General features: G+C 47.9%; 1 protein-coding gene across 1 annotated transcript in view; it reads right to left on the bottom strand.

Moving 5' to 3' along the window:
• The window catches only part of ZMYND8 (zinc finger MYND-type containing 8), a 126,871-nt gene that overhangs the window by 74,644 nt on the left and 24,251 nt on the right, over positions 1 to 27,976 (bottom strand). The window contains 3 exon segments of the mRNA XM_032607223.1: positions 225 to 338; positions 3,820 to 3,963; positions 14,242 to 14,390. Of these exon segments, the coding sequence (XP_032463114.1) occupies positions 225 to 338; positions 3,820 to 3,963; positions 14,242 to 14,390 (407 nt within the window).

Raw genomic sequence — 27,976 nt, 5'->3', positions numbered from 1 at the left:
TCCTGATTAAACTCCTTGGTCTCACAAAGTGCTCACTTTTGAGAATTAACTTAATGGCGTTGTCAAATTTAATTTACAGGTATCTGAATCTGGGCACACAAGACCCAAAGAGTAATAAGCACAGGTGTCTGAAAAGCTCAGGCAACTACAAGGAACAAAAATGTTAACAGAACAAAGGTCACTATTCTCATTCACACTTATAACAAGAGGAAGTGTCATCTTACCCCTGGCTGTTTCATTTTCTGAATGGCAAACTTGAGCAGGTAGGATAACTGTTCAATGGTGAGCATTGTCATGGCTTTACTCTGAGTCTCGATGCATTCTGCTACTGTAATCTTCTACAAATCAAAATCACACAAATATCCAGTTAGAAAAAAAAAATTACGATCCCATGTACTCATTTCCCTTTCCACCTAATTTTCCAGTAAGTTCACACGCAAAAAATAATTCCCATCTACATGAGACCAGTTGTTTCGCTTGACGAGCACTCCAATCTACTTGACATGGGTGCTGGATCAGTGAATAAAAATTAAGAAGCACACCGATCCATCGGTTAACTAAGAACCGTTTTTAGCTCATGTAGACAATATAATCTGAAAAAAAGGGTGGGGTAGGCAAGGACCTGAAAAATCGGTCACTGCTATAACCTTGGGTTTCAAGAATAGGACATGAAAGGCCACTGATGGTTTCAGGGTTAATCTCTTCACACAGTGAATCAGCCACTTTCCTTGATCCTCTTAAGGTTCTGGGCTAACTTTCAGGAAACTGACAAGGAATTAATTCAATGACATCACGGTTGGAAAGTGACAATCTTTCCTGCAGAAAGAATCCAAGGGATGGTAGTGAAGTAATAATAAAAATGACTTCATTCTCCGTCACCACTGATGTGATGAACCCACTCAGGACCTTCTGGCAAATTACCCACGGAGCAGTCTAGCTGTCTATCTCTGTAGGAAATAAATGTCACTTTGTAAGAGAAATTCCCATCAAAGACATGTCTGATACCAGATTCTGCTATGTAAATCTGATACTTGATCTAAGAGCTTCGGAATCCTCAGGTAGCAGGAACAACAAAAATGGTAAATTCAGATGCTATCAGGAAACACTCTTGAACCATCTGTGTAGGGAGAGCTGAGAAACGTTTTCTCCAATTAATCTGGATTTCATTTCCATTCTTCAGATCTCCAGATCCTCCAAAAGGAACTTCCAGGCGTGTCTGGTTGGTTGTCGAGAAAAAGGGCAACACAAGAGGCGCTCATAAGCTGAAATCAGTCTGTGACGCACGGATCTCATTGCTTAGCTACCAGAGCCGAAAAAGCTAGTCTTCCCAGTTGACCACCGCACCAATTCACCACTAGAAGAAATTCAGGACTCTAAATTTTAGACATAGAACACCTGTCTGTCTGAATTCCAGTTCATTTCCAGGTAACTATCCACACTCAATACTTGGGTCGCCCGCTCAACTGTCATTCACCTCTTCTCCCCCAGCCCTGGCCACGTCCTCCTGGTTGGCAGTGGCCGGTTCCCACGATACAGACTGAAAGTACCAAACTAACATTTTTGAGCCTTTTCTGCATGGGGACTGGTGGTCCAATCCTGACCAATGAGCTCAAGGGCGTGTCAGCTGGAGGCTGATGGGCAAAGTCTTCTGCTTGATAAAAACAGGACTGAGAAGAGACACTCCACTCAGGGACTGTTATCTAGTCACGCGTGATAAAACCCCCAGCAGCCACCTTACGGCCATGAGGGACACACTGCCTCAACAATGAAATGCAAAGAGTCTGGCTCTGAACAAACGCTGGCCTGGCCCTGCCTCTGGGTTCTTTCTACACACGATAATAAATCTCTCTGGTTTCAGCTGCCTTTCATCAAGATCTATTATTTACAGCAAAAGCATCCTACCTGAGCCACTATCTTCTCTGCAAAATTATTAAACAATTGGGAAGGGAGGGTCAAGACAAAAGAAAATAAATGAAGGTTCCAGTTCCCACATTAAATGCAGGATGAGTTCAGGTTCTGAACAGGAGGGCACTGCTGAGCAATCTCTCCGTCTACAGGAACACAAAGAAAACCAGTGACCATCTTTTGCAATTTTAGAGGCAGAACACCATTAAAAATGTCATCATCATACTGACCTGGCCTCTACTTTCTTTCCACAGATTTTTGCTCCATCCACTACCCAAAAGCAGTACTACTGACACTGTCCTAAAGCTTGCTTTTTTCCCCACTATCAACAGCTGGGAGAGCTTTCCAATTCCTACACAGAAAGCGTCCTCGCGTTTGAGACCTAATGCCAATATACCTTTGAATCCAGGTGACATTCCATATTAAAGGATTTTGTAGATGACATTATTTGGGTTCTTTTTTAATAAATCTATTTATTTATTTATGGCTGCATTGGGTCTTCGTTGCCGCGCAGGGGCTTCCTCTAGTTGCGGTTAGTGGGGGCTACTCTTCGTTGTGGCGCGCGGGCTTCTCACTGCAGTTGCTTTTCTTGTTGAGGAGCACGGACTCTAGGCGTGCGGTCTCAGTAGTTGTGGCACGCAGGCTCAGGCTCGCGGGCTCTAGAGCACAGGCTCAGTAGTTGTGGCGCACGGGCTCAGCTGCTCCACGGCACGTGGGATCTTCCCGCACCAGGGCTCGAATGCGCGTCCCCTGCATCGGCAGGCAGATCCTTAACCACTGCGCCACCAGGGAAGCTCTGTTTTTGTTTTTAATTTGTTTTTGTTTTCTAGATGACATTCTTATTTTCAGCATTTTGAAAAAGCATCATAGTTGGAAGTTACTGAGACTAGAAAACACCTCAGAAAAGTGGAAACCATGGTAACTGTTTTCATGAAGAGCGTTTAGGCTTTGCTACAAATGAAATATGCACGTTCCCTTCACTATACCCGTGTGCTTCTCCCTTGGGTTCTGTACCTGCAGCCCCCTCAGCCTGGAAGGCCATCCCGCCATTGCCCCACGGCTCACTCCTTCCCTTCTTCAAGTCTTTCCTAAATCTTAAGAGGACTTCCTGGACTTCGTCATTTAAAATGGAAACACTCTGTACCCCCCTCACTCCCTATTCCTCACTTTCAATTCATTTTCTCTAGAACATTCTTCTTCTAACACACGGTATACAACTTTATTGTGGTTTTTGTCCTTTTCTCCTGAAAAGAATGGGATTCAGGCCTCTTTTTGTTCACTGTTGAACCCCTAGTACCTAACAGGCACGGGAGAAACAGCTGTCGCGTGAATAAGAGCATCAGATGGCAACCACGTGGGACATACAACCAACACTGGTCTTCCCAGCTTAGCTACTGCCGATGATTCAATGATGCAGCAGGAGACAACATCCAAGAAGGAAGAAAATAGCGTGGGATCTCTTCAAAACATACAAACTTGTCAGAAGTTTATAACTTCTGGAATGTTCATTACAGGAGAATCAGAGAAGGTTGAAGATCTCAAAGTGATCCGAAGACCCATGAAGAATCAAAATCAATATTCAGTGCAGGGGACCTTCCTGGCAGTCCAGCGGTTAAGACTCCACACTCCCATTGCCAGGGGCGCGGGTTCGATCCCTGCTAGGGGAACTAAGATCCCACAAGCCACGCAGTGAGACCAAAAAAAAAAAAAATCAGTGCAATTGTCTTTCCAAGAGCTGCAGTGCTAAGGCCGTTGCCTATGTTGGTCCAAAAAAGGGGGCGACCAGGATAGAGCAGATGGAAGGCAAGAAACTTCTCTTTTCTTTGTGTTTGGATTATTTGAAAATTTTGAAATAAAAGGAAGAAAAGAAAGAAGAAACGAGGCAGACAATGCATTCATTCAGCAGGAACTAACCTCACATTCAGGACAAAACCAGTCCCCCTCTGGTTCCGATGTCAGTCTCAGACACTTAGCGTGATAAACCCGGGGACAGAGCTCACAGCAAAGGACTTGGCCTTCCCGGTGACAAACCCAGCAGTAGAAATCATTTCGTCCATCCTGCGGTACAACATCAACAGGGTCTGTGGTGAGTGGCTGCTTCATATAGTAAAACGGACCATGTCTTAGTTCTGACTGAAATGTAGGCAAGAAAGACAGGTTTGGTTTCAAAACAAATGTGCATTCTCAAAAGGAATTTGAACAAATACATCAATAACAACAGAAGAAAATTAGAGCATTTCACACATTCATTAAAAAGCTATCCTGGGTGACTCTACTTGAGCTTGCGGGTCGTTAGATATTAAGACTTATTTTTCTTTCTTGTATTTTAAGAGGCCATGGATTGAAAAGCTGGTGTCTAAGAGTTAACAGGCAGCCCTAGCAGGATAGTACAATGGTTACAACCCAGGCACGCCTGGGTTCAAATTTAGCTCTACCAGCTGCATGACCCAGGGCAAGTCTCTAAACCCCTCAGCTTCAATTTTCTCATCTGTAAAATGGGGATGATAATAACTAACATCACTGTATTGTGGCTGGGATCGTATAATGTATGCATTTAACACAGCGCCGCCATTACAAACATTGCTAGTACGGTTAAAAGTCCAACGAATGGAAGTCTAAATGTACAAAGCCAAGAAAAGTATGGCAGTTTTCCCTGGGAGTCTTTCAACAACAGGCCTTCGTCGAATAGATCCATTGGAAATGAGTCACCAAAAATGATCATTCATTTTTTTTTAAGTCTACCCCCAATGCATAAAGTACTTAATAGCCAACAAGAGGCTCTCCTAAAACCATGATTCTCCAGCATGGTAAGTCCTGGTGTTTGCAGAGAAGCCATATCTCCTACTGAGAACGAACGAAGAATGGCAGAAAGATGAGAGAGGGGGGTGGCCAATTCATGGCCAAAACAGCAAGAGAAATGGTCCGCTAGCGATGTACTACAGAATCCAGCAGAGCCACTCGCCGAACTCACACAACCGCTCGGAAGAAACTCGTTAGGAAAATGCCTACTGGAAACCAATAAGAAATCCTGTTTAGGAAGTATGAGAAAGTCTGGTGGTAAGTGTCAAAATGACCTGGTGACTGGCTGTGTGACCTTGAGAAAGCTACTCAACCCACTTCAGCCTTGATCCCATGGGCAACAGCTCAGCCACAACCACAGGGCCTACCTCTGAATAAACCTCCTTGTATGACAAGCTTTTTCCTGTCTTTCAGTAAGACATTACAGTTTCCTCCATAAAGATCTCATATATTGGTTAGGGGCTGCATAATTCTTGTTGCTGCTGTGAATAGGACCTTTTCCAATTACAGTTTCTAAATAGTTATCGTTGGCATATAGAAGCGCTGGTATACAGATTTTTAATACTGACCTCATATATAAACAGTTCTGGTAGTGTATTGATTAAAAATCTTACCATCTCTAAGTAACATTAGTTTTGTCTGTCCGTGTCTAATATTTTTACATCACTTTTCTGCTTTCCTTATTTTACTGACTAGGACCCCCAGGATAACAAGGAAGAGTGGCCAAGATTGCAGGCACCCGTCTCGCTCCTGGTTTTTATTATGAAGTTTTGATGTTCTCAAAATGCCTGCTACTTCCACCTTCCTTGATAAAGAGCCTCACAGACGCTTCTTTAGCAGTTCTTTGTGAACCAATCCTTCTAAGCCTCCCGACTCTCATTTCTACTAAGAAGACAGCTATGACTTATAAGGGCAGTTGCCCAATTCTTGAGCTTGGTTATTGCCCTGTTTCAGTTCAACATTTAAAATAGAGCGCTCTCCTTGGTTTCCAGAGAACTAACATCATCGTTACGCTATTCCTTCCACGTTACGTTTTTCAACATACTGTCACACACACCATCTTCATTTTGTCCTCACCACCACCAAGAGAGGTACTCAGGGGAGACACCACTTAGTCTTACTAGACAGATGAGAAAACTAGGTTAAAAAGACTTAGATTCTGACCCCGAAGCCCAGAGCAAGGACTCCCACTCAGGTCTCCGAGCACTTTCTCTCATCCCTGTGCCCCACAAAAGATGATGCTGGATGCAGAAGAGATTCTGATGATTAAGTGAACCCTCACAGAACATTCAGAAGTTATCCAAAATAACTTCTGCTTAAACAAACTTACAGTTACCAGGGGGTAAGGGGGGGAGGGGGATAAATTGGGAGATTGGGATTGACATATACACACTACTATATATAAAATAGATAACTAATAAGGACCTACAGTACAGTACAGGGAACTCTACCCAATACTCCGTAATGGCCTGTATGGGAAAAGAATCTAAAAAAGAGTGGATATATGTATATGCAGAACTGATCCACTTTGCTGTACACCTGAAACTAACACAACATTGTAAATCAACTACCCTCCGATAAAACTTTTCTAAAAATAATAATAACTTCTGCTTAATGCAAAAAGCTGGAGAGGAAAATACAAATCTGAAAATTCAGAAGACAGCTAAAAACATAATAGAGGGGACATAAAAAGATAACAGCATCTAGAGTAAGGAGTTCTCAATTCATATGACATTTTGGGCCAGAAGATTCTTTGTTGCAGGGAGCTGTCCTGTGCACTGTAGGATGTGTAGCATCATCCTTGGCTAGATGCCGGTAGCAGCCCCCCTACCCACCATGCACAAAATTATGACAACCAAAAATGTCTCCAGACATTGCCCAGCGTCCCTGGGCGGGGTCAAAACTGCCCTCAGTTGACAGCCATCCATGTAGAGGATGTGCTATCTGCCTAGGAAAATGGTTGTTTGAGTTTCTATGGGGGAGAATGTTGCGGGGTGGGGGGGTAGGGGGAGGGGGAGGAACGCCCACTGAAAGATAAACTGTACATATCAAGCAAGCAGAACTATTTCTAACCTGAGTGGGGTCTTCCAGGATGCTTTGTGGCTTTTGCAAGATAGCTGTAAGCTGTATTTCAGGGCCCAACTTCCTTTCAGTAAGTTAATAATAGGATAGGAAGAGTCATTAAGACCTAAATGAAACTAGAAGAATCGAATATGACAGCTCAGCTCCCTAGCTGGCAACCTAAGCCCTTTGCATCTAATAGAAGCTGGGATATTGCACTTGAGAAGCTTCCCCCGCCTCCTGTCCCTGACCCTACCCTCACCTGGCCAGAGGTAGGCGTTCCTGGGAGGACCATGAGGAGGGAGGGCCAGGTTGCCCCCTACTCTTTTCAGGAGTTTCATCCTTTCCCGAAACAGCAGCTGTTGGCTGAGAACTAGCTGCCTGGTGATAGCCTTGTCAATCAGACACCTGCCTTATCTGCTGCTTGTGTTTCCTGCTCCGTAGAAATAATCTGATAACAAATACGGAACATTTAAAAAAGGCAAGGCAAATCATTTCAGGTAGAATGAGTTTATGATTTTTCTCCCTCACATGCACAAGGTGCGTTCCCAGCCTGCTAGTAAGGCAAGCAGGCTACAACCCGTGTTGCTATGAGATTAACTGCCGGCTGTGAGCACACACGTTCACATTCCCTGCTTCTTCCACAGGCCGGCTTAACAAGAAATAGACAGGCTTGTTCATTCACTTCTGGAACACCTCAGTCTACACCAGGAGCCAGCAAACTTTCTCTAAAAAAGGCTTCTATAAAGATAGTAAGTAAACAGTTGAAGCTTTGCAGGTCGTGTGGTCTCTACTGCAATGACTCAACGCTTGTCAAAGGAAAGCAGAACCGACTGCAGACGAGCTGTCACTGAGTGGACGTGGCTTTGTTCAGGTAAACTTTATTTACAGAAACAGGCTCTGGGCCGCACCTGGTCTGCGAAAACCAGAGGATGGGTTCTGGGGCTGTGTGTGAGCACAGGGTACATGTCTAGGGGGCCAGGGGCTGGGGGGAGAGGACCAGAGACTCAAGTTCCTTCTGGGGCCACATAGGGAACACAGATGAATGAGAACAGTCCTAGTTCTGGCTTGTATTCTCCTGCATTTGATAAAAGCACAAGGACTGCAAAATAAAGACAGACTGCTTAGCCCTGGAGTGTGAGGATGAGGCTGACAGCCCCAGTGCTGGCGAGACGGCGGGAGGGGCAGAGCACATGCCCGTCTTCAGGGCTCTCAGCTCCAGTGATCAAGGCCGCCAGGCAGACACACACACCAGGGGCTGCCTGGCCTCGGGAAAAAGCGGGCAATCCTGCTGTCTGTCCCCTGACCTGTCTCAGCTGTTAATACACTGCCCCCACCCAACAAGGAACTTCTGTGAAATGTCCCAGTTTTTAAGACAATGCATGGGCCCAGCAAAATAAGTCCCGGCCCACCTCTTTGTAATACGTATACCCCTGTACTCAGAGGAGACAAGAGGGGCCCTGTGATTTCTGTGCCACATTCCATCAAAGGTACACCTAAGGCCATTTTGCACAAATCTGTTAGCAGATTATTGTTCAATCCTTTAATGAGAAAGAAAAGAAAAGAAGTAAAGAAAAGAGGGATGGAAGGAGGGAGGGGAGGGGAGGGGAGGGGAAGGGGAACCTCCCAAAAGGACTCAAACTCAAAATGTCCCAAGAACTACAGATTAGACTGGTATTTTACAGTAAAGGGCCAATACCACTTGGGACAAGGTATTTCTTGCCGCATCTACCATAGGACACTTAGCAACCTGATCCTCCTGCTCACAATGCCAGAAGCAGCCTTCCAGGCTTTGGGATGTCCCCACCGGCAGTCCCAAGAAAAAAGCACCTATATGTTTTCAAACCTTTCCTAAGAGGTAAAGTCACTAGACAAAAAGGCTGTAAAAAATTAATTACAGGACTTCCCTGGTGGCGCAGTGGTTGAGAGTCCGCCTGCCGATGCAGGGGACACGGGTTCGTGCCCCAGTCTGGGAAGATCCCACATGCCGCGGAGCAGCTAGGCCTGTGAGCGATGGGAGAGGCCACAACAGTGAGAGGCCCGCGTACCGCAAAAAAAAAAAAAAAAAAGAATCCGCCTGCCAATGCAGGGGACATGGGTTCGAGCCCTGGTCCGGGAAGATCCCATATGCCGCGGAGCAACTAAGCCTTTGCGCCACAACTACTGAGCCCACATGCCACAACTACTGAAGCCCGCATGCCTAGACCAACAAGAGAAGCCACCGCAATGAGACACCCGCACACCGCAGCTTAGAGTAGCCCCCGCACGCTGCAACTAGAGAAAGCCCACGTGTAACAACGAAGACCCAACACGGACAAAAATAAATGAATAATTTTTTTTAAAATTAATTACAAACCTCAGAATATTCTTTCCCCTAAAAATAAAGTGCGCTCTAAACCTCTTCTTAAAATTCCTCTGGGGGCTTCCCTGGTGGCGCAGTGGTTGAGAGTCCGCCCGCCGATGCAGGGGACGCGGGTTCGTGCCCCAGTCCGGGAAGATCCCACATGCCGCGGAGTGGCTGGCCCGTGACCCATGGCTGCTGAGCCTGCGCGTCCGGAGCCTGTGCTCCGCAACGGGAGAGGCCACGGCAGTGAGAGGCCCGCATAGCGCAAAAAAAAAAAAAAAAAATTCCTCTGAAAGTAATAAATTCCCAATATATGAAAAATGGGTGAAACCTTAAGTCAACGGACAAAGGATTCATCTCCAAAATATAGAAACAGCTCATGCAGCTCAATATTAAAAAAACAAACAACATAATCCAAAAATGGGAAGACCTAAATAGACATTTCTCCAAAGAAGATATACAGATGGCCAAGAAGCACATGAAAAGCTGCTCAGCATCACTAATTATTAGAGAAATGCAAATCAAAACTACAATAAGGTATCACCTCACACCAGTTAGAATGGGCATCACCAGAAAATCTACAAACAACAAATGCTGGAGAGGGTGTGGAGAAAAGGGAACCCTCTTGCACTGTTGATGGGAATGTAAATTGATACAGCCACTATAGAGAACAGTATGGAGGTTCCTTAAAGCTCTAAAAATAGGATTACCATATGATCCAGCAATCCCACTACTGGGCATATACCCAGAGAAAACCATAATTCAAAAAGACACATGCAGCCCAATGTTCATGGCAGCACTATTTATAATAGCCAGGTCATGGAAGCAACCTAAATGCCCATCAACAGACGAATGGATAAAGAAGGTGTGGTACATATATTCAATGGAATATTACTCAGCCATAAAAAGGAACGAAATTGGGTCATTTGTAGAGACGTGGATGGATCTAGAGACTGTCATACAGAGTGAAGTCAGAAGGAGAAAAACAAATATTGTATATTAACGCATATATGTGGAACCTAGAAAAATGGTACAGATGAACCAGTTTGCAAGGCAGAAACAAGAGACACAGATGTAGAGAACAAACATGGTCACCGAGGGGGGGAAAGCGGCGGGGGGTGGGGGTGGGGGGGTGATGAATTGGGCGATTGGGATTGACATGTATACACTGATGTGTATAAAATGCATGACTATTAAGAACCTGGGGCTTCCCTGGTGGCGCAGTGGTTGAGAGTCCGCCTGCTGATGCAGGGGACACGGGTTCGTGCCCCGGTCCGGGAAAATCCCACATGCCGCGGAGCGGCTGGGCCTGTGAGCCGTGGCCGCTGAGCCTGCGCGTCCGGAGCCTGTGCTCCGCAGCGGGAGGGGCCACAACAGTGAGAGGCCCGCGTACCGCAAAAAAAAAAAAAAAAAAAAAAAAAAAAAAAAAAAGAACCTGCTGTATTAAAAAAAAAAATTATTCAAGTCATCCGATGATGGAATGACCCAGTTGATTGTATGACTGATTTGACCAATAACAGTGATGTGAGTTTAAAAAAAAAAAAAAAAAAAAACCTGTATCTCCACTTCATAATAAAACGTCTCTACCAAAAATGGAAAAATACAGGGCGGGGCGGGGGGATTATTATGCTAAAATGGCTTTCTTTTTAGAACACTAGAACAACCTCAGAATAAAGAAAAACAAGAAGAGGGTGGAGACTCTTGATGTATACCAAAAATCAAAAGAACCTGAACGCCTAAGACCAGAGGCAGAAGGCATGAGCAAAGCTGGCAGGGTATGCCACATAAGGGAGGGGTGGGGAGTGCGGAAAACGAGCACACAGGCCCCGTGTCTATAGAGCAGGCTCTACTCAGCTCCTGCTATTGCTGGATTTTTCTGAGTTTTTATAGGAACTCAGAAATACAAGTTGTTATTTGAAATCTCATGATCTTCAAACGTTGGTGACTAACAGAAATTATGTTGGTAAAACCCGGCATATGCAGATGTACATTTTGCTTTTAATTCCATACTTTTTTTCAATTCTATAATCTAAAAGAGGAAAGAAAAGGGAAAGAGAAGAGAAGAAAAGAAAAACATGCACAGAAGAATTTTTTCTTAAGATTTCAGTTCCTCTTAGGAAAACAGACTGTGCTTGAGGGAGGGTGCCCCCTTCTATGCAAACACTACAAGCTGGAATGAATTATGGGGTCAAGAGTCAGGAATTTCTTTTCTTTACAGTTAAGGCAATTTCTCCTTTGCCAACTCCTGGCCATTCAGCCCCAGGGAGTTTTATATGTGAAAACAAAAACCTACAATCAACCTTAGAATGTTCCTAGTACAAACCCTATTTTACTAGGTAACTGAAGCTCAGAAGTGGGAAAGCAACTGACAAGGTCCCACAGTGAGTTTCCCAGATGCAGTGGGACAGGAAGGAGTCAGGTCTCCAGGTCGAGAGCCCTTCCCTCCAAACCAATGGCTCCGTTAACTCTTCTATCAGTACTGCAGATAGGAGAATCACCTTCAAAAGCATGACCGTGCCCTGTGACCGGTCACCCCTGCTCTGCTCCACATCCACAGCGCATTCTGTATTCATGAGCTCCCGCCCTGTGTCCGACGCTGGGGCGAAAGCAGCCACTGGACACTGATCACCTTCTGAGGCTCCTACCAGAAGGGGACAGAGATTTACAAACACACCATTGTGGTCACGAGGCTTAAGTGTTATAGAAGTGGTATGAACACGTGGATGAGGAAGAGAGAGAAGAAAATGTGTGATCTGCCTAAGAGTTCATCAGTTTCGAGAGAGAGAGGTGAGCCAATTCTTTGTTTTTCTTAATGTCTTTTATCTTTTTCTTTTTTTTTTTTTTTTTAATGTGAGCCAATTCTTAAAAGGACAGGAGGAAGTCACAAAGCACGAGTGCATGTGTGCACACACGCAAAGGAGCCACTCAGAGACTGTCTCTGTCCAAGGGGGACAATACCTGCTTCAAGACTTACGGCAACTGGTATGCGAGGGTTTGCCGTAAATTAAGGTTTGAGGATTATTTATAGCCTTCATGTTTCTTTCTTAGTCTTCAAGCTCGACAGCTATGGGATGGCTCCCGGGTGACAGGGGTGGGTGGTCACCAGCTTCAAGCCAGCCAAGCAGATGTAAGCTTCTTGCTCCTTACTGTGAGGCCTTGGGGAGGTGACTTAACCTCTCTGAGCCTCTGTGTTTTCATCAGTAAAATGGACACAACTGCAGCCCTTCCTCACAGCATCATTATAAACATTAACACACAAAAAAAGGCTTGCAACAGGACGGGCACACTGTAAGTTCTGCTTTTAGTATTATTCTCACCAACACTATTATTATACATGTTTTTTCAAATTGCAATTCCTCCCAGAAGTTTACTTAGCACTCACCAGTTTTTCCTCCTATAACAGGATTCCCAATTCATTAAATCTGGGCTATTCAACACAGAAGCTACGAACCAGAGGTGGCCACTTAAATCTATTAAAAATTCAGTTCCTCGGGTACATCTGCCACTTTTGCAAATGCCCAGTAGTCACACATGGCTTGTGACTATCCCACTGCACAGTGCAGGCCTAGAACATTTCCACAGCTCTTGTTTAATTATTTCATGGATAGTCTGGGTGACTATTCCTCTTAACGTAGACTCTGGCTTAACTTCTTTTTTTTTTTTTTTTTTTGCATTTACTTATTTTATTTCTGGCTGCGTTGGGTCTTCGTTGCTGTGTGCAGGCTTTCGCTAGTTGTGGCGAGCGGGGGCTGCTCTTCATTGCGGTGCGCGGGCTTCTCATTGTGGTGGTTTCTCTCGCTGTGGAGCACAGGCTCTAGGCGCGTGGGCTTCAGCAGTTGTGGCATGTGGGCTCAGTAGTTGTGGCACATGGGCTCAGTAGTTGTGGCTCATGGGCTCAGTAGTTGTGGCTCACGGGCTCAGTAGTTGTGGCTCACGGGCTTAGTTTCTCCGTGGCTTGTGGGATCTTCCCAGACCAGGGCTCAAACCCGTGTCCCCTGCATTGCTGGCAGGTGGATTCTCAACCACAGCACTACCAGGGAAGCCCTGGCTTAACTTTAATTATTAGTATTTATGTCACTTAGATCAATTCCTCTTCACGACAGCCCTGCCAGTTTGGTAGCACTAAGATCATTATTCCCATTTCAGTAAATGAGGAGACAAGGCACAAAGAGGTTAACTTGCCCACAGCCTCGAGGCCACAGTAGAGCTGGCACTTCCCTATGTAATTCTGAGAGAGAAAATAGATTCACGCACAGAAACGTCCCCCTCTCACAGTCCTGGTCATTTAACCATTGCTAGGTTTCTTCCCGTGAAAGCAACAGTCTTGTTTTATTCAACCTCAAATCCCCAGGGCCCACTTCGGCATCCATCATCTGCACGAATCGATGACTACGTGCCCATGAATCCTCGCTGAAATGGCATCAGACGTGCTGGGCATCCCGTTTCCTCCACCGCTAGGAGACTTGAGCTCATGGTCCACTAAAACACCTCTCATTTTTTTAAGTCAGAAGAGTAGCTAGCCTGCAGCAGAGAATTTTAGAGCTAGAAGGTTCCTGAGACAAGATCCAAGATGGCATCGATTTTTGCATCTAGTTAGCTGGTCCTGGCTGCTGAGGGAGGGCGGAGTCTGCCAGAGACTGTGCACTCTGAAAAGGGTGCATAGTGACCAACTACCCAAGTCGCAGTGGGCAGTGGGTAGGAGAGCAGCTGTCTCTCACCACAGACCTAAACCCATTCTTTTACAGATGAGAAAATTGAGACCAGAAGGGAGCACGCCTCAAGCCACACAACCACCTCCAGGCAGAGCTCGGCACTGTCCTACGGGCAACAGCCTAGGAGGGCAACACCCTCAGGCCACAGGGGCAAACAGTCCTAACGTGTGGAAAAAGAAATCCAAGGAAAATCCCCAAATCCTAGAGCACGGTATCCTATCTGGGTCACTGCCCTTGTCCCCCAAAGAGATCTGAAAAACCCACTGGAAATTTCTGCACAGGCCCACTTTGAGCTGCCCTTCTCGTCCTATGCAAATGACAGCCGCAGCAAGGCAGCTTGCTAAATGCCAAGCACACGGCGTGAGAAAAACAACAGCCTTTGTACCCCGGGTGCGGACGCCATTCCCACTGGCCTTTTACCTGTTCTTTATTGTTATTGTTCAGTAAGCCGGGTTTCTTTTTCTTTTTAATGGGGCTTGTTGATGTGTCCTGTGGCGAGTGGCCATTGGAGGAATGCGGAGGGCTGGGGAACTTTCTTTTCTGGGCTGTTCTCTCTGTGGAGCCAGGATCTGAAAGAGACACACAGGACCACATACTTTAAAGCGATCGGGGAGGACTAGGCCCCACGGGAAGGGGGGGGTGTTAGGGACACAACCCATTTTGTCCCCAAACCTAATGCCATTTTAGTGACCTTCCTCCTAGAATATACTCCCCCCCCACCCCCCATCTTCGTTGCCTGTCTCAGAGGTCAGTTGGTCTTTCTTTAGCCGACATAACATTTCTGTAAAAGTTTTAATTCGCTGCCAAAATATAAAAATTAAGAAACATCACATAATATCCTAGATTTGGGGCTTCTATTTTTAAAAAAAAATCAGGGCCTGCAGGGCCTTATGGGACCAGATAGAGCTGAATACCAGCCAGCCACTTTTTAGATGGGAAAATACCCCCCATTTTGTCACAGTCCCCACCCTTCCCTACTGTGTCCCTGTTGACGAGGCCATGACCCAGCTGCCGTTAGCTGTCACACACCCATGTCTGATGGCAAAAGCAGGAAACTATAAGAGACAGACCAAGAAAAGAAGGCCACACACTTCAAGAAAATGAAGGCAAACATACTTTGTGGTGGAAGACAACATTTATTCATGTTTAGCAGGTTAAAAAAAGTATAACTGTGTAAAAAAAAAAATACCCCACCCACCAGAGTCCCCGTGGCCCAGTCACCAGTAGGCAACATGTTTGCGACTCTCCTCCAAAGAGATCAACGCAAACTACATTCTCACCCGATTCTCATCTGAAAAATGCCAACCCCACCCTTGTCAATCCATTCCTTTCTATTTTTATTCTCCCAGCATCTCATTAAAACACATACACTTGGGGCTTCCCTGGTGGCGCAGTGGTTAAGAATCCTCCTGCCAATGCAGGGGACACAGGTTTGAGCCCTGGTCCAGGAAGATCCCACATGCCTCAGAGCAACTAAGCCTGTGTGCCACAGCTACTGAGCCTGCGCTCTAGAGCCCGCAAGCCCAACTACTGAGCCCGCGTGCCACAACTACTGAAGCCCGCGTGCCTAGAGCCCATGCTCCACAAGAGAAGCCACTGCAATGAGAAGCACACACACCGCAACGAAGAGTAGCCCCCGCTCGCCGCAACTAGAGAAAGCCCGTGCGCAGCAGCGAAGACCCCATGCAGCCAAATATAAATAAGTAAATAAATTTATAAAAAACAAACAAAAAATATAGATTATTGCATTTAAAAAAAAACCAAACTTCCACCACCATCCAATCTTCACCTGCGAAGATTTTAATCCATTCCATGCCAGATGGCTGTCCTGTTAGCTTAGGGAGGATACAATGGAATGCCCAGGGGCACCTTCTATCCTTGAGGAATGAAAGCTACAGGCACCAGAAGAGGAGAAAGCTATGCCGAGAGCACAGGTGATGAGACGGGACGCGGAGTCCGGAAAGATGACTATCCACAAAGATGGCCTGATGACGTTCCCCATCCAGGGTTACCTCTCAGGCAAGTCCCAGCACACAGGCTGTGCTGTGTGTCACAGCCCTTTGTCTGGACAGGAGCCGCTGGGGCAAGATCAACAGGGTCCAAGATGGCCACATGCAAGGCCTCCTAGTGGTTTACTTTTGACTGGAAGCTGGAGCATCCTCCAGCAGGCTCATAAACACAATGGACCACTTTTGCAAAATCCAAACTACACAAGGGAATTCCCCAGGCTCACCACGCAGACTGCAGGAAAATCCTGAACAAATGTTCAGGTTGCTGCACTGAGACACAGCCCCGAGAGGAAATTAAATGCTAACCACAGGCACCTTGAGGGAGAAGAGACCCCAGAGTCAGGGGACCATCCCACAGACATCAAAACAGCGGCCTGGAGAACCCAAAGGGTTGGCCCAGCAGCACACAACAGCTAGTTAGTGGGAAAAGGCACTAAAAAGATGCAGCCTGGGATTGGCAAGCTTCCCCAGAGAGCACCTCCTCTCATTCCCACAGGGATCCTCACCCCACTTCCCCACCGTACGTAAAAACTCTCACTTTCTCTATAGGGTCTTTGACCCAACCATCTCCTCCTAGAAGCACGTTCTATAGACATGGTCACAGGGCAGCAAAGCACATGCAAGACGATTCAACTGCAGCACTGTGTGTTATACTGAAGACTAGAAAGGACTTACGTGTCCACAAACTGGGAGCTGGCCTGATAACATACTGCAGGATACAGCCATGAAGAAGAATGAGGCACCTCTAGACAAACTGACGTATGACAATCTCCAAGCTTCTGCATCAGGTTAAAAGAGCAACACATGAAAATACCAATGGCATTCTTCACAGAACTAGAACAAATAATTTTAAAATTTGTATGGGAACACAGAAGACCCCGAATAGCCGAAACGATCTTAAGAAAGAACAGCGCTGGAGGAATCATGCTCCCTGACTTCAGATTATACTACAAAGCCACAGTAATCAAAACAGTATGGTATTGGGACTTTGCTGGTGGCACAATGGTTAACAATCCGCCTGCCAATGCAGGGGACACGGGTTCGAGTCCTGGTCTGGGAAGATCCCACATGCCGCGGAGCAACTAAGTCTGTGTACCACAACTACTGAACCTGTGCTCTAGAGCCTACGAGCCACAACTACTGAGCCCACGTGCCTAGAGCCCGTGCTCCGAAACAAAGAGAAGCCACCGCAATGAGAAGCCCACACACCACAATGAAGGGTAGCCCCTGCTCGCCGCAACTAGAGAAAGCCTGCGTGCAGCAGTGAAGACCCAACGCAGGCAGAAATAAATAAATTTATCCAAAAAAAAAAAGCAATGCATGTCTAGCACCATTAACAGACTAACACACACAGCCCAAGAAATATGGGGGTTTTGTCTTTCTCTTTTTTGTCTTTATCTTTCTGTTTTATTTTATCTTCTATTTTTTCCTTTTTTAAATTTTTTTGAAAAAGATGTTTTATATATATTCATAATTTACATAAGCCTAAAATATTCCTGGTTGAACACAAGAAATACAAGCTCTTAATGGAGACTGGTGGTTGCCTCAGGGGAGGAGAGCTTGCAAAGTGTGGGGGAGAGATTATTTTCCACCATGTGCCCTTATTTATCATGTGCCTGGACTACTTTATCAAAGTAAGGAAAATTAAAAAGGAAATATTTAGCAGGTTCAGCATCACATAAAAAAGCAGCAGGTGCAAACCAAAGCCAGTAATGAGCAAGTGACAGAGACCTGAGTCAGGATAAAAAACGTCGCCAAGTGGGCAAACTTGGGGCTGATCAGCGTGAGCGTGCAGACCCCAGGAAGGAGTTTGGGATTTGTTCTACGTGGATCTAATAAACCCAGATAACTCTGCTCAAGTGTCAGAGGATGGGCGTTTAAGAAAAGCGTTTTGGGGGCTCAAAGGAGATGTGTCCCAGAAGAAATGGCACCCTAGCCAGGCAAAAAGGGAAAGCCATTGGGCCAAGGTTTTGATTTCACATGTATCATTCCGTTTGTGCACAGATTTTGAAAGAGAGCACGTGAGCAACGTCAGGCCAGTGGAAAGCTAGGAACAAGTTCAGGGAAAAAACAAGTAATGCTGACCCTTGAACAACACAGGGGTTTGGGCTTCGACCGCCACACAGTCGAAAATCCACGTACTGCTATCTCTGCCTCAGAAGCAAAAGAACTGATGAAGGACTCACGCAAGGGTGGGAAGCCAAGCAGTCTGGACAGAATCAAGACTCAAACTCTAGTTTTTTGTGATTCCACATACCGTGGTCTGTAATCAAACACAAACTTTCCCCTACACTTAAAGATTGGTCAAATGAAAACACAGGTACTCTACTGAAAAAAATCCACGTTTGTCAGCGGACCAGAGCAGTTCCAACACGTCTTCTTCAAGGGTCAACTGTAGTGTTGTCGATGTTTCTCAACAGAGCACTAATGGATTTTGGCAGGGATGGCTCCTCCTCCTTGTCAGGACAACCTCAGCCCCCTCCCACCCACTGCCATCGATGCTCCCAAACACTGTGACAACCGAAAGTGCCTCACGTACCTCCCAATCCCTCCCAGGAGTGGCACTAGCCTCCTGGAGCACCGCAGAGCTGGAGCATGGAGCACAGTGGACGAAACCCACAGCCCAGCCCACACCTGGTCGACCCCTGGGGCCAGAAAGCTCTCCAGCTCCTCCCACTGCAGTATACGTCATTCACCTGTGGCTGAGATCTAGGATGATGGTTCCCCAAGTGCTGCCCTCACGCAAGCAGCAGCAGCCATCACCTACGAATCTGCTAGAAATGCACATTCTCAGGCTCCACGCCAGATCTACAGCATCAGAAACTGGAATAGGGCCCAGTGATCAGGGGGTTTAACCAGCCTTCTGGAGGATTAAGGTACACGCTAATTCGAGATGCTCTAGGCTGCATGTTTGGGGGATGGAGTGTGAGTTCTCCAGCCTAGAGACTCCTGCTGATCTCCTCTCCTTCCTCATCGCGCTACCTGTAGGGTTGGTTCAGAACCCAGGAAGCGAAAGCCAAGCAAGGAGCCAAGGAGAAAGAATGAAAACAGCTAAACACATGACCCCAGGCGACTCCCCATACTTCTCAGGGCCTCAGGGACACACCTGTAAAATGGGAGGAGAGATGGAGAAAAGGAAAAGACCAGTTCTTACCCGGAGCCCATGGAAATGCTTCAGGGCCCCATGATCCGCATGCCAAGGTTCTGTACGTGGAGGCAGTTTCTTGGGAAGAGGGGCCATAGCCTACTTCACCTTCTCACAGGAGACATCAACTCTAAAGATTAAAAAACTACAGGGCCAGAGGATCGTAAAGTCTATTTTAACTTTGCAATGTTTTAATTCCGTGTGAAAGCAGGGCGGGGGGAATCCCTAGAAATGAATGTACTCGTAAGCCACTGAGCGCTAAGGAGACAGTTTTACCTAAGGCCACCAGGAAACGAAAGGGCAGCAGGGTCTAACACAGTGAGAGGAGGAGTCTGCCCCGAGGCTGCCCATACCTAAGAGGATCCCCAACCCTCTAGTCTGAGCAAGAGAGAAAATCCCCAATTCCATTCCCGGTTCCAAACACACTGACTCCCTCCAGAGTTAATGAGCATTCAGGGGCTGTATCCAAGGGGTAGAAATTTAACAGATTCCACACAACAGACACATCTGTCAACAGCAGAGGCTTTCACTGAAGCCTCTTAGGGAGAAAAATTGAGAAATGCTGGCTGGATTCAGTGTCCCTCCCAGATATGAGACGGCGGGCCAGCATTCTAACTTGAAAACCTACCCACTCCAATGGAGGCTAGGCCTCTGCTGGTGATAGAATGGTGGGTGGGAACCTTGCTGCAGTCACCGTAACAAAGCTGCCTTGAGGACCTTTTCTAGAAAGCTGAGTCAAAGGTTTTGTGCGGGGTGTTTTCCTCCCCTCTTTAATGATTTAATTCTGACAGGGACATATTTCTAAATGCATTTCATGTGTAATCGTGAATGACGACACACAGCCACTGGACAGTGAATCACCAGGGAAACGGTTCACCCTTCATCTGAAAGACCTTCCTGGCAAGTAGCAGGACCTGGGATTCTTACAGGGCTGGCCCACCCCCTCCATCCCAAAATAAGTCTGGTTCTGAAGGAGTTAACGTGGGCGAGGCAGTAGAGCGGTCTAGAAGAAAAGGCCAGAGCAGTGACTCAGGGAAACAGCTTGGCATGGAGCAGGAAGCAGCAGAATTTTCCCCTCCTGTGCCAATTCACTGAAATCTTAATAATAGGGCGAGGTCTACTGAGTATTTAGGAACCAAGCGTGTGACGACATCCTCCCTGAACCTGTGTCTTGTGATAGGCCAGAAATAATCCCGCTCAGGTCTTCCTAGATGTCCCTTGACCTAAGGGACGCCTTCCTTCAAGATAACCCAGCCTCTTAGCTCTCCTGAGCCGCGGGTAATTAACAGCTAAGATGTTCTTGAATAGCACACAATGCACCAGACCCTGTTCAAAATGCCTTTCACGCCCTTCCCTCTAAGTCACCCACCCGAGATCACACAAGTAGCCGGGCTGGGATTTGAACCCAGGCAGTGCGGCTCCGAAGGCCCAATGGGTGGCCTCACCCCAGGGAGACGTTTGTCTCAGCTCTGCAGCCCAAAGACTTCCTAATTCAGGGGCTCAAAATGTTTTAAGAGTACACTCTCATTTTGCTTTTTTCCTTTCCAGCTGCAGACGGTGGGCTGTGGGGATTGGAGAGCTCCAGGAACCGGGAGAAAAGTGGAAAATCATGGTGTGTCACTTCCTGATGACGCAAGTCGTTCTCCCAAAGGCGCTTCCCAGGAAGCAGATTCACCTCCCGACCTTCACTGGTGGCACCACAGGCTGGTCTACACCACAAAACAGGCTGGGGGGCTGCACGGCCATCTCCCCTCCTCCAACACTTCTTCCCAGTGTCCATCCATCCAGGCCAGTCACACCCCACCCCCACTCACATCCGGCGCCTGAGTCACAGCACTCGCCCTTCTCCAGAGTCTAGGAAATGACACACCAGTTACAGGGAATTGTCTCCCCCGGAGAGAGAACAGGACCCAGCTGAAGGCCGGGCGCTTCCCCTGGACTCCAGGGCCTGGAGGACCGGCCCTGTAGTGTGTTTTTGTGGGTGTTAAATTTCCTTGATGAGCTCAATGGCAACATGGACAGGGGCTGAATGAAAGACTCTCGGTCAACAGGCCCGAACCAGCAGCCAAGGCCACGGAAGTAGGGTGACCAACCATTGGTTGGCTGAAGATGGACAGTCAAGTGGTCACCCTACAGTGAAGTCAGGCCGGGTGGCAGAGGATACAGAGTGGTCAGGACCTAGTCCTGCCGCCACCCTGCAAGCTCCTCAACCTCTCCGTGCCTCTGCTCTTCCTTCCGTCACATGGAGATGGTGGTACCCCGTGGAGTTATCCACAGATTAAACGAGTTAATTCACGTGATGCTCTTAGTGTAATACCTGGCAGAGAAGAAGCACTCAATAAACAGCAGCTGTTTTTTTTTTTTTAAAGTCACACACATTCCTCTTCCTCCTCTTTCCCCTCTGCCTCCTCCACCACCATCCCTCTCCAGAAGCAGAGCTGAGTTCTCCGAGGAGCATGTTAAATCAATGCCACAGCTTCAGTTACGGAAACGCCAGCCTATATAAAGTGGAGCCAGGAATCAGCCCAGGGCACGATTTCTCCACGTCCACAGGACCGTGCAAAGTCCAGGTTTCCTCCTGTAACGGCCAAGGCAGGCGCAGGGGCAGAGGCCTGTGCAGGCTCAGCCACGAGGACACGCGGGGTAACTGCCAGGCCTCGCCACGGCCTCCCCCAAACGTGACCACACGCTGCTCTCCAGGAGCAGCAGAGCCTAGCGCAGTGCATCATTTGACACAGAGCGGATACCTTAACAGACCTCCCTCCCCAGGAATCTTAGGGCCCTCTCCAGCCAGTAATTACACCCTAATGAAACAAAAGCCCGGAATGTCCTCCAGGCCCGGGACCAGAAAAGGAGGGGAATCGGGAGCAAAGCATGGGGACAGGGAGGGCACATCATTTTTCTTGCCACAGACAATGTCCAAGCCACAAGGAACACGTAAGCGACAGAAACTCTCAGGCGAATAGTTTGCTGACTTGGAGCATCTCCTGGACCCACAGACCCTGGAAGACGGGGCCTCAGCCTGGGCCTCCCCGGGGAAAGGCTGCACTGGCCTAAGCTGGGCTCCTAAAAGGTCTCCCGCATGTGACTGTGAACTTCCAGATCAGGAAAAGAAGGGCTGGAATGGAGACGAGGCAGTGGGAGGAAGAGGGTCACTCTCAACTTGGGGGAAATGTCACTGTACCAGGAAGCCGGGTACCGCAGAGGCCAAGCAAGCGAGGGGCAGGTAACCCTGGGATGGGGTGCTTACCTGCCATCGAGAAAGCTCTGCTGTTCTGAGGGCCTAGCCTCTCTTTTAAAGAGAACTGAGGCTCCCACACGGCACACATTCCTGCTTCCGGATCCTCAGCAGCCTCTCCCAGGGGGAGGAGGAAGCAGCACTGCCGACAGGCTAAGAGTCACCACTTACCAGGCTGACCAGCGCGGCCAGGACAGCCTCACCTCCCTGCAATCAGGCAGCCCGAGGCCCGGCGACGTGCCTTTGCGTCCCTGGGCTTTCGGCTCTAATTTACCACCCTCGGCAGACGGCAGCTCGGCTGAGCTGAAAATCTTCAGCGCGAGCACCGAAGAGCCATTTATTTCGCTGATGTGGATAAACACAACAAGCTGCAGTGGTTCTACCCGCTGGAGCGCACACATCAGAAGGCGGGTGCAGGCAGGGGGATGAAGTTGGGATGGCTTTTGCATTTTGAAGGTGTTTTGAAATAATTGTTTCCAATTATCTTTAGTTCTGATGTGCCTCTCCCAGAAATGAGAAAACCATCTTCCCACTGTACACACACAAACTCAACCGTCTTCCCACTGTACACACACAAACTCAATCTCCCTCTCCCCTCCCCCTCCCCCTTCTTCTCCCCCTCCCCCTCCCCATCCCTCTCCTCTCTCCTCCCTCCCTCCCTCTCTCTCTCCGCCTCCCTCCACTTTTTTTTCTCTCTCTCTCTCTCTCTCTCTCTCTCTCTCTCTCTCTCTCTCCCTCCCTCCCTCCCAATAATGCAGAAGTGGTGATTAATGGGCACATTCATATGTAAAAGATAAACTTCCAAACCCTCCAGGCAAGACAGAAATTGCTTGCAACGAGGGAGAAGAGGCTGATTTACAAATGAATTCACTGTTTAGGCCTCAACATCTAAAGGCAATTGCCACCACGTAGCCCTTTCTCCCCGCACCTCCCTCAGCTGGGATGAAGCCCTCTGGAAAAAACGACGACATCTCAACAGGAATTTCCTGGTTCCAGAATGCCAAGCTCTTTCGGTCTTCACAGAGAGGGGGAGGCCGGGCCTAACTCCCTACAAGAAAAACTGCTGCACCCCACCCACACGTTCAGCAGGTCCAGGCCCAGAAGGCTTGCATCCGACATTGTGTACATATTTGAGGCCCTGAAAACTCTGCCAAATCACCACAAAGAAAATGTGGAGAAACCAGTTGCCTTTGGCCTTTACAGTAGCTGGCGGAGGAGCAAGCTCGCAGGAGGCCCTGGTTCTAGTGGCTGAAGCCCATGCGCATTATTATCTAGGCTGCAGGGCCTCAGCTCAGGTTCTGGAAAGTTCAGGTGCTGGTGGGTGGCTTTCAAATTGCAATGGGGAGTTACAGCATCAGAGGGACAGTTCAAAAACAAAAAGACTGCCAGCAGCAGCTGAAGCAGCAAAGCGGGCTGGAGAAGAAAGGGGGATGAAGAGGCTGCAAGGAAGGGGGCAGATGGAGGAAGAGGTGCTGCCGCTCATAACCAGGCAATGTTCCCCACACGCCCTGGGCGGGGGCCTCTCTAAGAGTCACCTTAACGAAGACTAAGAAAATTCTCTAGGAAGACACCAGGGAAGAAGGGAGCGGCCCTCTAGTCGCCTCATGGCCTTTTTTTGAGGAAGTAAAGATGTTTAGGCCCAGAATGTCACCCAAATTACCCTGGTCAAAAGGATGCTTAACGTCACCTGGATACGGAGGTCCCCAGGCTTAAGAGTGCACGGAAGGATGGATCAGCACAGCCCTTGCAACACACCTTAGATGGAAGCCAAAGATGAGAAGTAACTTCAATGTCATCCATAGGGGACTGACATGCAGCCATAAAATGAAACAGAGAAGGAATCACTTCTTTATGTAGTGGCCTGGGGCAAAACTCAAGCGTAAAAAGGCCAGAAATAGAACCTGGGTGAGAGCTGCGTGGGTTCTGGGTTTGAAAAGGCCTGGAGGAACACCCAGGAAATCAGCCAACACTGAACTCCTCTTTGAATTCTTTCTGATCCCTGTCACGTATTTAACTATTTAAGGTATGTTTAAATGACTATGGGGAGAAATGGATGACAACAACAAGATTTATGGGACTCTCACTACATGCCAGGGACCACGTCTGCATCCCCAGCCCCCAGCAAGCAGGAATTCAGCACATCCTCCCACCCCGCCCCCGCATTAATCAGGTGCTTTTAAGGGGCTCAGGTGCCTAGAACGGTGAAAAACAGTGGTTCTCAAGCCGGTCCCCCCACCAGGGGACACTTGGCAATGTCTGGAGACACTTCCGGTTGTCACCCCTAGGCAAAGAGAGAGGGGTTGCTACTGGCATCTACCGGGCAGAGTCCAGGGATGCTGCTAAACACCCCCACGGTGCACGGGAGAGCCCCCCCACCCCGGAGAATGATCAGGCCCAGGAAATGTCAACGGCACCCAATGTCGAGAAACTCTGGTGGTAAAGAAACTTCCAGCGAGCTGCCATGCAGGTCTACCCTTCTGTCAATACACCACCCACAGAGACGTCTGCAACCATTAAGAGGAAAATAGTGCCTTATGTTTCACCTGGCGGCCCTGACTTCAGATTTCAAAGAGAAGAAAACAATGGGACCAGTCAGTCAACAAATAGTCACTGAACAACTCCTAGACATCTGGGCTCCCGGGGAAGGGCCCTTGCCCGCCGTGGGAGGGCAGCCAAGAACAAATAATAGTAATAACAGCTACCTTTTGTTGACCACTTATCTCCTGTGAGACACCGTTCCCGATGCAAATGTCAATTGACTTGCTCCTCACCACAGTTCGAGGAGGAGGTTAGGACCGCAGACTCCTCATTTTACTGACGAGGAAACTGAGGCCCAGAGAGAAACAAGCCCATAAGGAAGTGGCTGGTAAATACAGGATGAATACAGAATTTGTTCAATCTAGAAATACTGAATAAGAAACTGATTACAGATGGACAAAAAGCTGAGCAGGACAAATTCCGGGAATTTGTGAATACACATTAGGGAGAGGGGGAGCCAGGAAAATCTCTCTCCTCTTTCCTTCTCAAACCGGGCTCATGTGATTCACAGCTAACGTTTATTAAGAAGCTCCTTTACGAATCCTCCCCAAATGTCCCACGACGTAAGAATGGGGTTTTGTTCCTGTTTTGGCCTCATCACGTGGCATGCAGAACTTCCCTGACCAGGGATCGAACCCGTGCCCCCTGCAGTGGAAGCGTGGAGTCTTAACCACTGGACCACCAGGGAAGTCCAAGGATGGTGTTTCTGTACCGATTTCATAGGTGAGGCTCAGAGAGGCAAAATCTTCTGTGGCCTTGAGGCATGCAGGTCAAAGCAGCATGCTGGGGGCTCCATCACAGCTGGATCCCACTCCAAAGCCCTCCAAACCAGTCAAGTGACTTCCCTGAGTTCCGGGATGCCACCTTGTAATTCTCCATCACTAAGGGCATGTTTGGTGCCGGCCACTGTCAACACAATGCGGTCGTTCAGGGTGTGGGCTCTGGAGCCAAGCCACCAGCTCTGAATCCAAGCCCTGTCACCTGCCTGCTGTGTGTTCTTCGGCAGGTTACTTAGCCTCTCTGTGCCTCAGTCAATTCAGCTGTAACTCTTAGAGCTGTAACTGACTCTTCTTTAAAGGGCTGTTAAGAATAAAGGAGGCAATGCACTCACAGTGAACAGCTCATCAAAGCACCACCAGTTATTACTGGTAGGTAATTCTCCTTTAGGGGAAGGAGGCACCAGGGCAGAGAAAAGACATTAACCCAGAAATCTCAAACCAGTTTCCCCAAATCATTATGCATCTTCACCCCGATTTGCGCCCGATCAGCCCTTCTCAACCGGCTTCTGAAAGGGGTTCACTGATGGGAAATACAAACTTTCACAGTAAGTCCTCCCAGGCTGGCACAAGTTCAACCCAAGCCAGCCTCAAAATCCCCTCAGGGCTTAGGATTTCCTCCCAGATCAAAGCAGAAGCACCAGGTGGTGGCCCACAGACCCAGCCCTACCCTTGCTGATTGACCTTCCACCCCCGGAAGCCTCCTAATGCCCTCTCCTCCCTACTCAAATGAGGCTCAGGAAGCCTGGGAGAGAGGAGGCCTCAGAACCCCCATAATCTGCAACGTGCGTGAAGAATGCTGAACCCGGCAGGGTCAGGACGGAGGCATGGAAGTGCCTACGTGGTATCTGGCACATACCAAGCGCTCTGCAGAGAGCTGTTCCTTCCCTGCCCATCCTCACTTCTGCCTGTTCCCGTTCAGTCCACCCTTTACAGTTGCCACCTTGATCCAAGCCCTGGGACTATTCACTTGCCCTTGCTAGCAGCCTTCTTCAAACCTAAATAAAATAAGTAGTCCCCTACTTAAAACCTGCGAGGACTTCCCTGGTGGTTCAGTGGCTAAGACTCTGTGCTCCCAATGCAGGGGGCCCAGGTTCGATCCCCGCTCAGGGAACTAGATCCCACATGCTGCAACTAAAGATCCCGCATGCTACAACGAAGATCCTGCGTGCCACAACTAAGACCCAGTGCAGCTAGCTAAATAAATAATTAATTAATTTTAAAAACCCGCCAAGGGGCTTACTGTAGACACCCAGCATCTTATCAGTATCTACCACGCCTCCAGGGATCTGGCCCCACCCACCTTTTCTCCTCCTTTCACTCAACCCTAACCACAAACAGCCTCTAACGAGCCAAGTTCATTTGTCCTTGCTGACTCTTCCATCTATAACATGCTGTATGCCCAACTTTCCCATAGTTGACAACTTCAACTTTTGGCTTAAATGTCACTTCCCCAGAGAAGCCTTCCATGGCCACCCCAAGTCTCCAGCCCTCTTACGGTATCATCTTAAAGTAGGTTTCTTTCCCCCTTCATTGTGGTCATCTCCAGCTGAAAATGGTTGCGACTTACTTTCTTTTTTGCTGGTTCATTTGTTCATTGTGTCTCCTCCAGCATGTGACCTTGATCTCAGTTTTTCTGACTTTCTTTGCTGTAGCCCAATGCCTGACACAGTCTGGCTCAGAGGCAGCCCCCAAACAGACCTCTGATCAGCTAAATGAGAGTGTGATCACTGGAAAATCCAGTTTTTCCTCCCAGGTCTAAGAATTTGTCCCAGCAAACCAAGACAGGCAAACCAAGACAGCCGTAGGGTCGTGACGTGGACAGGGAAGATTACACAAAAGGGAGCCTGGCCGTTCCAGGGTCAGCAAGAAACTAGAGGAGGAAACTACCTTTTCAACAGGTACTCAGCCATCCTCGTTTCTGGCCTAAAGAGCCCACTTCCCCCAAAGTAGGCGATTAAGTTAGGATTTATATCCTGAATGTGATGGGGCCTTGCAGCTAAACGCAATTACTGAGAAACCGAAGGGGGAAAACTCAGGGGAGGGTTTTCTCAGGCCACTCATTTCCTAACTCTCTTCCCCAGTCTTCTTGGGGAGAGCTATTGTTGCATAATGATTTAGCGTTAGAAGCGAGGAATGACTTTCTCCAGGGAAAACACTCTCCCCACTGGGAGACCCCCTACTGTGATGACCACTTAACCAAATCTTTTAGTCCAGATTCTTTGCCTTTTTCTTTTTTTTTAAGTTTTGGGTTTTTTTTTTTTTTAATTCTTTAGCAACATAACTTTATTTATTTATTTATTATTTGGTTGCGCCGGGTCTTAGCTGCAGCAGGCAGGCTCCTCAGTTGTGGCATGCAAACTCTTAGTTGCAGCATGCATGTGGGATCTCGTTCCCTGACCAGGAATCGAAACCCAGGCCTCCTGCATTGGGAGCGCAGAGTCTTACC

Source organism: Phocoena sinus, chromosome 15, assembly GCF_008692025.1.
Source record: "Phocoena sinus isolate mPhoSin1 chromosome 15, mPhoSin1.pri, whole genome shotgun sequence".
Taxonomy (NCBI): Eukaryota; Metazoa; Chordata; class Mammalia; order Artiodactyla; family Phocoenidae; genus Phocoena; species Phocoena sinus.
This window is presented reverse-complemented; position numbering and strand designations above follow the sequence as displayed.